Source organism: Rhynchophorus ferrugineus, unplaced genomic scaffold, assembly GCF_030347505.1.
Source record: "Rhynchophorus ferrugineus isolate W39M unplaced genomic scaffold, kcgeb_rfMv2 rfM2, whole genome shotgun sequence".
In the NCBI taxonomy this organism is placed as follows: Eukaryota; Metazoa; Arthropoda; class Insecta; order Coleoptera; family Curculionidae; genus Rhynchophorus; species Rhynchophorus ferrugineus.
Window position 1 is genome coordinate 24873207 of NW_027472581.1, and position 16054 is coordinate 24889260.

Here is a 16054-nt window from a genome sequence, read left to right on the forward strand (position 1 = left end):
AAACTCAACCGTACGTCGTGACCATTAGAAGTTTGCATAGGAAATAATTATCTGTTTTTGGTTTGATCTTGAAATGAAAATGGTCGTTGCGTAAGCAAGAGCAAAAGTATTGTCGCCAGACAAATTTACCTTCGCGGCAAATACCTTTTGACAGTTGACATTAAATACATCATTCAGTCAAATGTTGCAATATCATCAGAACAAATATCGATAACAACAATATCTGAATCGGTCTTTGCAAATAGTATCGTATTCTCAAGGAGACAAAGGGTTTTTACAGAATTATAGAATTGCCATCACTAAAAAGAAAACATCCAAGTCCCGTTCTCAATCAAGGATCCAATAATGGAGCCTGACCTATAAAAATATACCTATAAAAACACCGACAAAGACATCTGACAGTCTCTTCTTTCTCTGGGCTTCCTCGGAGTAGCTGTGTTGTCAATCACTCAAATAAATCATAAATAACCCCGTTAGTTTCTATCAACTTCATCACGTGCCCACACTCAATTCTCATATATATATATATATATATATATATATACACTTGCAATTGATACTAAATGATGAGTTCTACCTCATCAGCAATATCTTCAAAAATAATTAGACTAATGATAGTTTGACGTGAAAGGGCGATTCCTTTTTTTCGGAATAGGATTTAAATGTAATTAAAAAGTTGAGGTGAGGTGTGTGTAGCGGCCATTTTGTTTTGACAATGTCTATTTAACCCGTTGCTTATTGTTAAATCACTGTTGTCCATTGAGCGATGTAATTAAATTAATTAATCCATACTGATGCTAAAGCATCGCGGTAACATACACGATGGAGAATCACGCTCGAATTTTCGAAAAAATTATGTTAATAAGCATAATTGTATATGGAAAATGTCAATTTACACGTCTTTTACAAGGTGACAAAGCATCCACAAAAATAATTTTATGTTAACCGACTCCTTTTGGATCAAATGGGACGGTATGGATATGCGCTAGTACTATAGCGCCGCCTTTTTTGTAGCAGTTTTTTGACATTATAATCTGTTGTCAATAATCATCGTTTGTTTATTGGGCTACCAAGTGGAATTTGTAACATTCTACAGTGGACACTTGAACAGTGTTCCATACATAATATAAATCAATTTATTAATACCAACCATGGTTTATTTCGAAAGTATGAACTGCTTAAAGTGAACTCCGAATCACGGCATTAGGCCTATTGACTGCTGCACTATGGCTAGTGATCTTGCAGACCAGAATATATTTAGTTTTATCCAGCCTGATCTCTAGCATAATAGGGATTATTATTCCTTTTCGAATTTTACATTGTTGCCTAGATATTTAGAATCACAAACATAGTGTTATACATCTGTGCCCTCCATAGTTCTCATTCCTATTTCCCTATTCTTATGGTAAGACCACATATATGTGTATTGTTCTCTTATTGATAATTCTTTCGAATATATTGTTTTATCTATAAGCTACAGATTTTCTGCAGATACCCTACACTAATCAGCTGAATACATTTTGAAAATCAAACATACAGAATCTACCAGATAGGGAGAAATGTTTCTGCTACTCATGGGAAGAGGTCTGATATAGTTAACATTTTTTCAATATAAATTTTATTAGAAATATCTTTCTATTATTTTCGATTATATATATAATAGGGATGTAGGTATAATTTGAACTACAACATATTAAAAATATTATTTTCCGCCATATCAAACAGGCCACCATGATAAAAAAACCAATCAAATCGATAGTGGATTAATTAAAAAGACAAAACTCATCATTTATTCTTAAACATCTGTAATTATTATCACATTTGTTTAAAAAGGCATATATCTTTGCCACATAAAAAGTAACATCAAAACCATCACAACGATAACTGCGGTGTTTTTCAATCAATTTTTGTTAAAGATGTCGGATAAGACGATTTCGATTTTATGTGATAAAGTTGCAGCCTTTAATTAATTTGTACAATATAGCTAAAAAAAATATACCTTATGTGTAAGAAAGTCCAACGAAAGGAAATGGAAATATACTTAAAATTATATAATACATTGTTAGATTTTTTGTTACATTGTGGCAGTGTATCCAATTTATTCCTTAATTAGGTGTAATTATTCCTAGCGTTTACATGGGAAGTAAAATAATGAAACAGTGTCACATCAATTCAATATATATACATTTACATCGAAAAAAGGTCGCAAAAGTATATTCGAATATGAAATAAAGAAAACAAATATTCTTGAACTATTAAAAATCCATTTGTCTTAAATAGAGTATTTTCAAATCTACAACAAACTGGGTGTAATTATATATGGGGTGCCCCAGAACTCGGTCTTTCTCTGTTAGTGGGTTGTATATACAGATACACTTATATTTTCCAAGCCTTTCATACACTACAACCAATATACTTGAACAATATTACAAACTTACCTTATTACTTTATTATGTGGTGTAGCTGAATGATACAGATGTTGCGATAAATTTACATATACATATATATTCTTTAATAATTTCAACGCTTACAATTAACTTTGAAACAATTCCGACTAATGCACCTAAGGATTTGGAACGCAAAGCACCACGATTATTTCGCTAAAACGGTATTGATATCAAACCTGGACAAGCAGGCACTAAAAAGGAACACCCTCGGACACAACGGTAAACGAGACATTCAAACTACTGATAATAAAACATGCTATTATACACACTAATACTCAAAACGCACGGATTTAATAACTGGTAGTAGTCGTACAAATAATAAATAGAACCAAAAATTGATATAAATAAATAAAATTACTTAAGAAATATCTCGACAATCTACTTTTCCAGAGTGTAAAAAAGACGGGTATAATATATATAAAAGTTGGTTAAAAAGAAACAAAATCACCAGTATTTGTAGATATGTTTTGATTATCTCGACGATAATAAAAATTAATGTGATGCCAAAACTGAATACACACAAATAAAATTTTCGAATGAGAATATAAAATTGCACAAAAAGAAATGTAATTGATATATGGCACTTTAACAGATAGCTTGTTCTATATAATACACTGCCACTGATTTAACCGCCATCGAAAAAAAGTTATAATAAGGACTTAAAAAACAAAAGGTGGGCAAATTAATTTAAACTAGAATTTGTCTTGAAACAAAAATAGATTATTGGTTGCTGCCACAGCTATTATATTTTCTAGAGGATGCCACGCGGTATGCAAAATTTTCTTATTAAAATCTAAACAGTCCACACTAATTTCGTCCTTTTTCCTTTTACCCTGAGAACAGACCTTCCTAGGCCGGAGCAGCGTTTTCGGCTTAGCAATGTCACGCGACGCTTCCAGCGTCACCTCCCGTTTTGTCGTCCGGTCGAAGATCCTAAAAAAGTTGTTGTAGGAGCCAGTCATGACCGCCGAGTCGTTGCCGTTCCAGCAGCACTCGAACTTATCAAATATACAATCGTTTTCGTACAACGAACACAGTTTGGCTCGCAAATATTCATGTACCTGGAAGCACAAATTTCATATTTGAGATCTCTCATGTGAAACGGTCCGAGAAAAAGTAAGGTTCTGAAATTCGTTCATAATACATTTAAATTATAGATTTCTAAAGAAATGACCTGAAGGGTTTCTCTAGTAGATGTTTTTAATACCAAAGAAATTTATAACAAAATATAGTGTTTTGCATAGAAAAAATTACTGTTCCTTTTGATTTATAAGTTCAATAAGAAATTTTATGTTTCAAAATGTTTACTTCCGGTTTAACACAGGAAAAAATCAAAATTCAGATTAATATAAAGCAATATGAATGAATTTTAGAACCTCGGTTCACTCAAATACAACAAACATGTTGAAAATACTGGTTTGGTGTCCTTTCTTATGGATGTAAGCCATCTTCAACTGGATAGAAAGGAACAGTACACTGTTGAAGAATTGTTAAGTTAGACTCACAAGAAGCAAACTAAGTATGGATATAGTTTAAGGAATACAAATATAAATTTCTACAAATTGAGAGATAAGATAAAGTGTTAAATTACCACACATGGGGAAACATAAAAAACAACAGCAAAATAGTTTCTCTAGTAATCCTTCCAGTTCTCCAGAGAATAGAATGTATCAGCAGGATATTAAGGTCACACATCAAGGTCATTTTCAAAACAAACATAAAATCTTAGGCATTTCTAAATATTAACGCCAGAAAGGCCTCGGCAAATATCACGGGAATGTACAAGGTTCCTTGTGAGTGAAGAAACGGATACAGAGGAGAAACTAGGAGGATGTTAAGTCAACAAAACAAGCACTGTAAATCAAATCATATATATCTTTCAAGTATTTTGCAGAATCTGTATGAAAGAGTTAACAGTTTCGCGACCGTCTATGCTTCAAAGATAAAAAGTAAATTAGTTGCGAAATGCAGCAAAATCAGATCAATGGCGGATGAAAAGTAAATAAGGCATTTCTTTGCAACGATATTTCATTCATCCAAATATTTTAAACTGGAATTGTACAATGTTCTACTTAGTCTGGAGTTGGCAGTGCAGTAAGGAGATAACATCTCATTACTGACCAACAGTGTTATTGATTATTTTACATGATATTTTGTAATACAAATAACATAACTCACAATATTTGTACACACTTGATTTTGTTATTTTCCTATAACTTAATGGCATGGCAACATAGATAGCAGGCTTATGTTTAAATCATGCAAGTGCAGTAGTTTAAGTACTTGTCATTGGTTGATAAAATTGATATTATTGATAACAAATGTACACATTAGAATCGATTAGGAATATGGGTAGTCCAAATTCTTAAAATTAGCACACATTAATTTTCTTCAAAACAAAAAAGAAAAATAGAAAATGCTTCAAAATTATACAAATAAGCTGGAAATCTCTGAAACGCGTTGAGGATGAGAGACGAAAAATAACCTCAAAGAACCTGATAAATTATAAAATATTTAAGAGACAAATTGAGATCGTAAACGATATTATTATGGATCGACAATCTTGAAAGAACAAAGTTCCCAACATTTTTGAAATAACTATCTGCCACTAAAATAGAATTAGGCATATAAACGCTTTGACAGGAACCATATGATTCCTAAGCATACATTATTAAAATACTATTTCAACAATCCATATGTATTACTGTTTTTGTTTTTATTTAAGTCATAAATGCATATTAAAGGAGAGGGTTATCAAAAGTTATCACATATGAACATATTTAAGACAGACTATTATATAATAAACTATAACAAGTTCTACAGCAGGTCACCAGCATAATTTTAATTTATAAAATGTAGTAAATCAAATGGTAAATTAGATTTTCTTTTGAAATGAATGAAATCAGTTGAATATTTTTTTGAGATTTAGTCGGCAAACTTTATGAAAAACAAACTATCTATACATTTGAAATTCTCGAATTGGTTTTATCATGTTTTACATTATAGAATACAGTTAGTTCCACGCTGAATCAGATCAATTATGGCAATATCTGACTGAAAGTGTACAATATTCACAATAGCGATAATTCGATCGAAAAACTATGGTGAATTAATTATTTGAAAAGACCGTTTAAAGTTTGTGCTTGTCAAGATGTGGTGGCAGGTGTGACTTTCTCCGATCGACCATAAATGTTCCCAAGTGTCGATAACATCAGTTAACTGAAGCATTTGATATTATAGGGCATCAAAAAGGGCGAATTTCTCAAAAATGAGATTTAAGAAAAGAAAAATTTTAAAATGACTTTCATAAATTTCTTTCATCCGATGAAACCAATTTTAGAAAATCTTAATTATTATTAATTGTTTACACTTACAGGATACGTTTCTATAGGTTTGGTCTCCATATGTAGATCCCATACTTTAACCGAAAGGTAGTCCCGCGAGATCATATACCTGCCATTATTAGATAGCTTTACATCACTAATACTGGAAATGATTTCAGAGAAGAAACTTCGATTAGTTGGATCTTCTGGTTCCTCAAACAGCTTCGCGTGTTTGTCACACAGCGCTGCTGCTCTCATATCACATAACCTGCAAAATATTAACACAAAAGTTGAAAATTATATTTAAAATTTATTTATATATAACTCACCTAATTGTACCTTTACTACTACTGTACACGAATAAATTGCATTCTACTGGATGAAATTCAGCAGCGGTAATTACTTCGGTCAGCTCCTCCATATTGGTGGGCTTAATATCCACGATGTTGAAACTTTGATCGGTAATTTCGAGGTGCCACAGGTTGATTCTTAAATCGTCAGCGGACAGGTAGGTTTCCTGATCCGAATTGACGGATATTGAGTTTATATGGTAGGTGTGAGCGTTGGCGAAGATTCTCCTTGGAGACGCTTCCACCATCAGTTCCATGGGTTTTATAACTGGCACACGCAACGAGTTGACGCTGGCCGGATCCACGAGAGAACCTGTAATTGACAAACTATACATTCGGATTCGGCAAATATAATCATGGTTGATGGCATATAAGGTAAGTGTACACCAATCCAAATATTAATTTTCCACAAATTATTTTTACTTTAGTTGCCTTGGCGTACTTTAAGCAATCAGGTAATATTAACTAAAATGCCACATATGTACCAATTTTTTACATTTTATCCCAAATTAATTTGACGTAGTCAGTATGCTTACCTTAATCGCATTAAATCATCTTTTGTATCAATTAATTTTGACTACTTACGCATTAACTGCGTAGTTTAATGTACAATATATTAGCAAAGTTGCATATTATCTTCTCAGAAAATATTAATTGTTTATTGCTAATGGTAAAGTAATGGGGTATGATTTTTTACTTTTTTAACACATTTATTTGTTTTAATTCATTAAAGTATACAAATTAACAATTCCTAAGGTTTCAGTAACTGAACATTCCGTTTAATTGAACAAGTATTGTGACAGATACTGCTTCAGTGGAAATCTTTAAAAATATCTTGTCGCTGTTAGTATCTCTACTAATCAGTAAATAAATCCTTAAAGATTATTGACATTATGAATCCTATAGGTAGTTCTAAGAAATTACATGAAATTTTGAAACTCATTTAATTTTGAGTAATATTTTTGAATCAATAGTTTACTACTAGTGTACAAATCCTAATACATTTATTTGAAATTATATTCGCAAAAGGAGTGATTGTTTCCTTAGTATCATAAAATATAATGGTTATGTTAATTATAAAAGAGAGGAGAGGAAGAAAAAGTTGGAGAAAAAAAATTGGATTAAGATCGCTTCGGGATCTATCGCACATATAAACAAAACAACCATATATTTTCTTAATATCCCGAATTCTGGCGCTGTCAAGACGTTTAACCCAGCCAGTTTATAATTTTCTCTGAGAATATTTTCAAGGCATCAATCTTGTATAACTACTTTAATTTTTTCTTAATACAAGTGCAAATCTTATAGTACAATATAATTAAGAAAAAAAAAAAAAAATATATATATATATATATAAGGTATTCTGGTATAAAACCATATTAATTAAAAATGCATATCGAAAGACCATGAAAATCACATTAACAATATATATATATATATATATATATATATATATATATATATATATATATATAGTTAATTAATATGGTTTTATACCAGAATACCTTAATAAAGAAATTGCATTGTAATTAATTGCGGGTAATCATAAGAATAAAAAGTAAAAAAAAAGTGATAAATAACAAGATACTAGTGATAAAAATGATTCATATTCAAATCTGATAATGTATGTCTATAAAGAAATTATTTTGTTAATGATATAAGATAACAAAATGTTAAAATAGCAAATTCTTTATTAATATTAATATAAGCCTAAAGTTTGCCACAACATTAATTGTTACCTGATAGACGAATGTCGCGGGTAATTTTACTTACCGTTTTCTGCCCTGGTATTATAACCCTCAACTTTCTTATCTCTTTCAGATACTTTCCACAATTTGATAGTTTTATCATTTGTTGACAGGAGAAAGTGAGCAGGATTGCGCCTCTTAAGCCATCGGATTTTGTTTATTTTTTCTTCAATCTCCAAACTTTTGAGGTAATCAAATTCTGGCTCGTGGCTCTGGAAAGTGGAATAGACATTGTATTCGCCCCGCCTAGGAAGAGTTGTTTTCGATATAGGGTCTCTTTGAAAAATTACTACGCGGCCCCCTTTGTCCCCGGTCGCGAGCAGTTCCCCATCATGATTAAACTCGACGCATGAAATGATGTCTGCTTCTGTAACATCGTCATCTAAAGTACCCTTAACTTGGGAAAAACACCACTGAGGTTCTCCATTTCCTATAAAAATAAAATAAATATATATATATATTGTCAAAATTACTAAAAATATATTTGCATGTTGACACAGTGACAGATAAGCATAAAATAATGTTCTAGTGTATTTAGAAATAACAAGATTTGTTGATTTAGAAAAAACAGCCAAAACTGCTATTTTGTATTCAGGCCAAATTACATGACTTAAATATTTAATTACATACTTTTTGGTATGTATTACGAATTTAGAATGAACAAATAACATATAGCATGCATCCTATGTGAAGCTGATAGTAATGATTCACATATTTGCTAATTATATATAGGTTATGTTAATAATTATTTCAAAAGTTGTTTGTATATTTAAATATTTCTTTAAAATTGAAAATACTGATTGCAGGTGCAACATAAATTATCAAAATATTACCGATACCTTTTGAAAAGAAAAAGAACATTCACATTGATATTAAAATGTATAGTATGGATATGTACATAAAAAAGTATCGGATGGTTTAGATATCGATATTATTTGGTATTCTTTGTAGACAAAACAAATGATTAAGGAAAATAACAATTGCTTTCAAGAAGGCAGTATAATTGTGAAGAAGTGTAATGAAAAGTGATGCATTAAATGTGGCGTATTGGAGATGGATGGATGTGAAAACGAACGCAAAAAATAAAGCGATTCTATTCCATGAAAGACAATGAATTTACCTTCCATCATGCATTTAATTTTCGGATAACACGATTTTTTTTCACATATCCCCGTAACGGGGTCACAGTTGGCGAAAAACGACGGTGTTGCAACACAACTTACCGGCCATAACACGATTCACGAGCGGGCTTTTCGAAATTCGCGAACGTTTCGGATGTCCTTGTCCTGATATTCCGTTGGTTTCTTCTTGACGATACTTCATGGGCGAGTTATTTTAGAAATATCAAGCTATTCTCTAATAATTAATGATAACAAACAATGGTTACTTTCCGTACAAAAACTATAGAAGCAAACCTGATACCACCATTACAAATGGTGTCTGGTGCCATTCACGTATCGCCACACCAAGACAGAACGGAGAACTGTCGAACTAATTATTCTCTAATTTGTGTATGTCAAAGTCAATTGAATATTTGTATATGCTATATTTATGTAACAACTAATAAACGTAATATTAACTCTAATATTTCTTAAAAACATCAATTTATGTGAAACAAAAAATTACAAGTTGTATAATTTTTAGTATTTAAAATGTGTCTATTACATAATTGCCAATCTAAAAAATATAAACTATGAAATAATAAAATAAATGGGTTAATATATGTATTTTATTGCCTTATATGTTTATAAAATTCAATATAAGATATGTATTATATATTTCTTATATATTGCAAGCTTTTATTTTAAAATAAAGATATAAAGGAATATTTCAAGAATTTTAAAAAGATATGGCAACATAGGATACAGAAACCTTTAACCTAAATTTAAGGTTTAGGTTTGAGTAATCAGTATGTTTTCTATGGTGCTCACAAAACGTTGAAATCTGTAAACATTGAGTCTGTATATTTGTGCCTGTATTGTTTAGAAGTTCAAAATGTATGATCAAGAATATGGTAAATATTAAAAAATATATTTTTATATTATTATTTATATATAACATTTCACAATTTCTTCTAGATCAATATGACGACGAAGAAACGGAAGAAATTAGTTCAGAATTATGGCAAGAAGCCTGTTGGATTGTTATTAACGCTTATTTTGATGAAAAAGGTTTAGTTCGGCAGCAATTGGATAGTTTTGATGAATTTATTCAGATGTCTGTCCAAAGAATTGTAGAAGATTCACCTGCTATTGAACTACAAGCTGAAGCCCAACATACTTCAGGAGAAATTGAGGTACCACCTAGATATAAATTGAAATTTGAACAAATTTATTTATCAAAACCGACACATTGGGAAAAAGATGGGGCTCCTTCCCCTATGATGCCTAATGAGGCTAGACTAAGGAATTTGACATATTCCGCTCCATTGTATGTTGATATAACAAAAACTATAATAAAAGAAGGTGAAGATCCAATTGAGACACAACATCAAAAGACATTTATTGGAAAAATTCCTATCATGTTAAGATCAACTTACTGTCTTTTAAATGGCTTAACAGATCGTGATTTAACTGAATTAAATGAATGCCCACTGGATCCTGGTGGTTATTTTATTATTAATGGTTCAGAAAAGGTGTTGATTGCTCAAGAAAAAATGGCTACTAACACTGTCTATGTGTTTTCAATGAAAGATGGAAAGTATGCCTATAAATCTGAAATTCGCTCATGTTTGGAACACAGTTCTAGACCAACTTCTACATTATGGGTCAATATGATGGCTAGAGGGGGACAAGCAATTAAAAAAGCAGCTATTGGACAAAGGATTATTGCTATATTACCTTATATTAAACAAGAAATCCCCATAATGATTGTGTTTAGAGCTTTGGGTTTTGTAGCCGATAGAGATATTTTGGAACATATTATATATGATTTTGAAGATCCAGAAATGATGGAAATGGTAAAACCTTCACTGGATGAAGCTTTTGTAATACAAGAACAAAATGTAGCTCTTAATTTTATTGGGGCTAGAGGTGCCAGACCTGGTGTCACTAAAGAAAAACGTATTAAATATGCTAGGGAAATTTTACAAAAAGAAATGTTACCTCATGTTGGTGTATCAGACTTTTGTGAAACAAAAAAGGCATATTTTTTGGGATACATGGTACATAGGCTGCTCTTAGCTGCTTTGGGTAGAAGAGAATTAGATGACAGAGATCATTATGGCAATAAGAGATTGGATTTGGCTGGACCATTATTAGCATTTTTATTTAGAGGGTAAGTAATAAGACTATATCTTAAAATTATCTCTTAGACCTTAACTGTTAATTTATTTATAAGAATTTTTAAATTTATCCAATGATGAGTGGTACTTCTGGGCATTGTTACACAAATATCCAGGTTTGATGTTCTTCCACTTGTTTTTCCACAAATTTTTTTATTTCTTCATTGTGTGTAGGGACTTTTAAATCTTGATTATGATCTACATATTGCTTGTTGGAGACATTTCATTTATTTATGTATTAGGTATTCATGCCAAATTTTCTCAAAAGCTTATGCGAGGTCTAGGAAAACTGTAGATTATGCATATTTTTACTTCCAAAGAATTCAATGATTTCTATTATAACATTTGAATTCGATTATCGTGTGTTTTTTGTTTGTCTGAATCTGTTTATTACTTAACTTAACCTTTTGAGTAAGATTCTCTCAAATTGCATAATTGTTAGTAAATAAATAGATCTTTAAAATTTTAACATTTTTAGTTGTTTACAAACTGTTTGTATATTAACAAAATTTATTTTATTATTTAGTTGTATTATTAGATGATTTTTCCATTTAAATTAAGCCATTATTTTCAGCCTTTTTAAAAATTTGATGAAGGAAGTTAGGATGTATGCTCAGAAATTTATTGATAGAGGAAAAGATTTCAATTTAGATTTAGCAATTAAGACAAAGCTTATCACAGATGGTTTGAGGTATTCCCTTGCTACTGGAAATTGGGGTGATCAGAAGAAAGCGCATCAAGCTAGAGCTGGAGTGTCTCAGGTACATTTAATTATTATACATTTTTTGTCTTCTGGTATAATTATGTTTCATATTTCTCTGTAGGTATTAAATCGTCTTACTTTTGCTTCAACACTATCCCATTTGCGACGTGTAAACTCTCCAATTGGACGTGATGGTAAATTGGCCAAGCCCCGTCAATTACATAACACTTTATGGGGTATGATATGCCCTGCTGAAACCCCAGAAGGAGCTGCTGTAGGTTTGGTAAAAAATCTCGCCCTTATGGCGTATATATCAGTCGGTTCCCAGCCATCACCAATTCTGGAGTTCTTGGAGGAATGGTCTATGGAAAATCTGGAGGAAATTGCACCATCTGCTATTGCCAATGCTACGAAAATATTTGTAAATGGTTGTTGGGTGAGTAAGCAACAATTTTAATGTAATGATTATTATACAGCTATATTTCTTAGGTTGGAATTCATAGAGATCCTGAACAGCTTATGGCTACTTTAAGGAAACTTCGTCGACAGATGGACATCATCGTGTCCGAAGTATCAATGATACGAGATATTAGAGATAGGGAAATAAGAATTTACACTGATGCCGGTAGAATTTGTAGACCGTTATTGATCGTAGAAAACGGCCAGCTTTTACTGAAGAAGAAGCATATCGATAATTTGAAAGAGCGTGAATATAATAATTATGGTTGGCAGATGTTGGTGGCTTCTGGTGTCGTTGAGTATATTGACACATTAGAAGAAGAGACCGTGATGATCGCCATGTCTCCGGATGATTTACGCCAGGAAAAAGAATATGCATATTGTACGACTTACACACATTGTGAAATCCATCCAGCTATGATTCTAGGAGTTTGTGCGTCTATTATTCCGTTCCCTGATCACAATCAAAGCCCCAGAAACACTTATCAAAGTGCTATGGGTAAACAAGCTATGGGTTAGTTGGGTTTAGAGTAATTATGTTCAATTATCTTATATGTATCTTAAAATGTTTTAGGTGTTTACATAACAAATTTCCATGTTCGGATGGACACACTTGCACACGTATTATATTATCCCCACAAACCCTTGGTTACCACCAGATCTATGGAATATCTTCGGTTTAGAGAGTTACCAGCTGGCATCAATAGTATCGTAGCCATTGCATGTTATACTGGCTACAATCAAGAAGACTCTGTTATTTTGAACGCATCAGCTGTAGAAAGAGGTTTCTTCAGGTAAAAGTTCTTGTATTAGAAAGAAATATTTCTTGAAAATGTTGTATCCTACATTTTAGATCGGTGTTTTATCGATCATATAAGGACGCTGAATCGAAACGTATTGGCGATCAAGAAGAACAATTTGAGAAACCCACTCGACAAACCTGTCAAGGAATGAGAAACGCTCTTTACGACAAGCTGGATGAGGATGGAATTATTTCACCGGGAATTCGTGTTTCTGGTGATGATGTCGTAATTGGAAAGACCATGACTTTACCAGAAAATGACGATGAAGTACGTATAAGATCAAACGTAATGTTGCCAAACTGAATCGCGTTTTTATTTATTTAGTTAGACGGTACTACAAAAAGATACACGAAGAGGGATGCATCAACGTTCCTGCGTAACAGTGAAACTGGTGTTGTGGATCAGGTGATGTTGACCCTGAATTCGGAGGGCTATAAGTTTTGCAAGATTAGGGTGAGGTCAGTGAGAATTCCACAAATTGGAGATAAGTTTGCTTCTAGACACGGGCAAAAGGGAACTTGCGGTATTCAGTATCGACAAGAGGTGAGTACACAATCACTATTAATTCTACATACTACTTACGAATTCGCATATTCGCATCTGGCGCCATTTATTTTTTGCATAAGACGATTTTTACCAATTTTAACCCCCACCCCCAATATAAGAAAAAATAGTCCAACCCTTCTTCAGTTTAGTATTTATTAATATTTTATAATATTATTATATACTTTCATGTAAGAAAAAATAATTGAATAGATTGACAATTGCAGTCGAGCAAGTCTTAGCTGATTGTCATAACAGAAATCTACACTCAAATTTTTTGTTGTTTTTTTCTCCATTTCTCTACTAACGTTCAGTTAAGGAATAATACATTTTCTATGATCAAGTCAACTAAATAATTATCTATCATGATGAACTATATCACTAATGTAGACCACATGAACAATTGTTGTCACTAATGAAAAGTAATCAAAGTACATAAAAGAATGACTCTTTAAGAACAGGATCAACTGTCTTCTTTCTTGATACAGATTTGCAAGAGTTTGGTTTAGATATGTTGAGATCTAAAGTATGCCAGTGAAGTAAATATGGTCGGCATAAATGCAAAACATTCATTAAATGAGTCTCTGTATTTGTATTCCTAGCCAAGCACGTGGAAGGAAACTGAAACTGAAAAAGGTTGGGAAGCTCGCTAGGAAAACGGAATGTAAAACTTTGTATTCTCTTTCACTCAATAATCAATTAAGAAACAAACTACCCACTTGCAGCATTGGGGGCCTTACCGCTAATTCTATACATAACAAATGTGTCGCTCAGAGAAACTGTTCAGAATTCGTAAAGCACTACTGAGAATTTTCATATGGTTTAATAACAAATTCATCAGAAGATCACGGTTTCGAATGACTTAGATCCGTTGATGAGATAACTGATCCTGAAGGTTTGTTTAAAATTGATGTTTTTATCCTACGATTGATACATATATAGAATTCATAGTGATACATAGTTCACCTATATTTATACGATAATTCCTGAAAGGGCTATTTTGGGAGTAAATCGGTTCAGTAGAACTTTAGATATCATGTCATTCTTTTTAAAAAAAGTAGTATAAAAAAACGTGTTTGAAGTTTCATTTCTAGATGCCATATTTTAAACGCCGCTTTATTAAAATAGCTATATATCTGAAAATAATTTAAATTTTGAAAGGGCATATTCTTAAATTTAAACTGTAAATATATGAAAAAAGATCTTTTGGCAAGAAAAAATTGTGAGAGTAAAGCCAGAATGGTTTTAGATATATTCATCAAATTTGATTGTTTGTGGTTTCTTTAAATATTTTTTAATACTTATTACAAAGCTAGCATAGTTATTTTAATGCAAATTTGTATAACAATTTCAAGCACAACAGTTGCTACTATGCTTGTTTCATAAATATATTTATAGTTACTTTGTAGGCAATATTATTCATAATAACAGATAAGCCTATATAGTGCAGGGATACTAAGGTTTTGTGATTTAGCGAATCCAGAAAAAATGCTAGGGTTGCTAGTTAACATTTGTTTTATTTTCAGGATATGCCTTTCACTTGTGAAGGAATCACGCCTGATATCATCATTAACCCTCACGCTATTCCTTCACGTATGACCATTGGTCACTTGATTGAGTGCATTCAAGGAAAAGTGTCATCAAATAAAGGCGAAATAGGAGATGCCACTCCATTCAACGACGCCGTAAACGTACAAAAAATCTCTACCCTTCTTCAAGAATATGGTTATCAGTTGAGAGGAAACGAGGTTATGTACAACGGCCATACAGGCAGAAAAATCAACGCCCAAATCTTCTTGGGGCCTACTTATTATCAGAGATTGAAGCATATGGTGGACGACAAGATTCACTCTCGCGCTAGAGGTCCAGTACAGATTTTGGTAAGACAACCTATGGAGGGCAGAGCCAGAGATGGTGGCCTGCGTTTTGGTGAGATGGAACGAGATTGTCAGATTTCCCACGGAGCCGCTCAGTTCCTGCGAGAGAGACTGTTTGAAGTATCTGATCCTTATAGAGTACATATTTGCAATTTCTGTGGCTTAATCGCCATAGCTAACATGAGGAACAATACCTTCGAATGTAAAGGCTGCAAAAACAAAACGCAAATTTCACAGGTCAGGTTACCTTATGCAGCCAAGTTACTTTTCCAAGAGCTGATGTCAATGAATATAGCACCTAGATTAATGGTTCTTTAATTTTTTAATTTACAAACCTTTTAGTATTTTATCAATATAACTGTATTTTTATCCAGTTCAAATAAATAGTTTTCAAACAAAATCTTTTTTATTATTCTATAGTCTGTAATTAGTTTGAAAATACATTGAAAGCAAAAGTATTTTCTTTAAAACTTTTTTATTATCATATTTGACAAAAAATTATTTGATGTGTGACATAT

At 32.1% G+C, this 16054-nt stretch overlaps 2 protein-coding genes across 3 annotated transcripts; one reads left to right on the plus strand and one right to left on the minus strand.

Moving 5' to 3' along the window:
• Positions 1–1788: 1788 nt before the first annotated feature.
• Positions 1789–9531, minus strand: tws (protein phosphatase 2 regulatory subunit tws). Of its 2 annotated transcripts, none has more exons than XM_076394410.1 (5): positions 9092–9531; positions 7894–8298; positions 6100–6433; positions 5822–6038; positions 1789–3508 (listed from the first exon to the last, which is right to left on the minus strand). In XM_076394410.1, exons 1-5 carry the CDS (start codon positions 9189–9191, stop codon positions 3140–3142), a joined length of 1425 nt encoding a protein of 474 aa, XP_076250525.1. In that variant the 5' UTR covers positions 9192–9531; the 3' UTR covers positions 1789–3139. The 2 variants fall into 2 exon arrangements, with proteins under 2 accessions (XP_076250525.1, XP_076250526.1); XM_076394411.1 differs by having other exon boundaries at positions 8989–9361.
• Positions 9532–9739: 208 nt separating this feature from the next.
• Positions 9740–15936, plus strand: RpII140 (RNA polymerase II subunit RpII140). The gene is made up of 9 exons (XM_076396792.1): positions 9740–9882; positions 9947–11144; positions 11726–11912; positions 11976–12290; positions 12344–12827; positions 12888–13107; positions 13167–13383; positions 13441–13659; positions 15186–15936. The coding sequence occupies exons 1-9, from the start codon at positions 9864–9866 to the stop codon at positions 15852–15854; spliced, it is 3528 nt and encodes a 1175-aa protein (XP_076252907.1). The 5' UTR covers positions 9740–9863; the 3' UTR covers positions 15855–15936.
• The last annotated feature ends 118 nt before the right edge of the window (positions 15937–16054 follow it).

What these genes read in the sequence shown, in the direction of transcription:
- RpII140 (XM_076396792.1), top strand. An exon ending in TATGGGTAAACAAGCTATGG is followed by an intron (nt 12,828 to 12,887) that starts GTTAGTTGGGTT and finishes AAAATGTTTTAG; the next exon opens with GTGTTTACATAACAAATTTC. An exon ending in TACCAGAAAATGACGATGAA is followed by an intron (nt 13,384 to 13,440) that starts GTACGTATAAGA and finishes TTATTTATTTAG; the next exon opens with TTAGACGGTACTACAAAAAG.
- tws (XM_076394410.1), bottom strand. Translation starts at nt 9,191, where the DNA reads ATGAAGTATCGTCAAGAAGAAACCAACGGAATATCAGGACAAGGACAT. An exon ending in AGTAGTAAAGGTACAATTAG is followed by an intron (nt 6,039 to 6,099) that starts GTGAGTTATATA and finishes AATATTTTGCAG; the next exon opens with GTTATGTGATATGAGAGCAG. An exon ending in AACCTATAGAAACGTATCCT is followed by an intron (nt 3,509 to 5,821) that starts GTAAGTGTAAAC and finishes TTGTGCTTCCAG; the next exon opens with GTACATGAATATTTGCGAGC.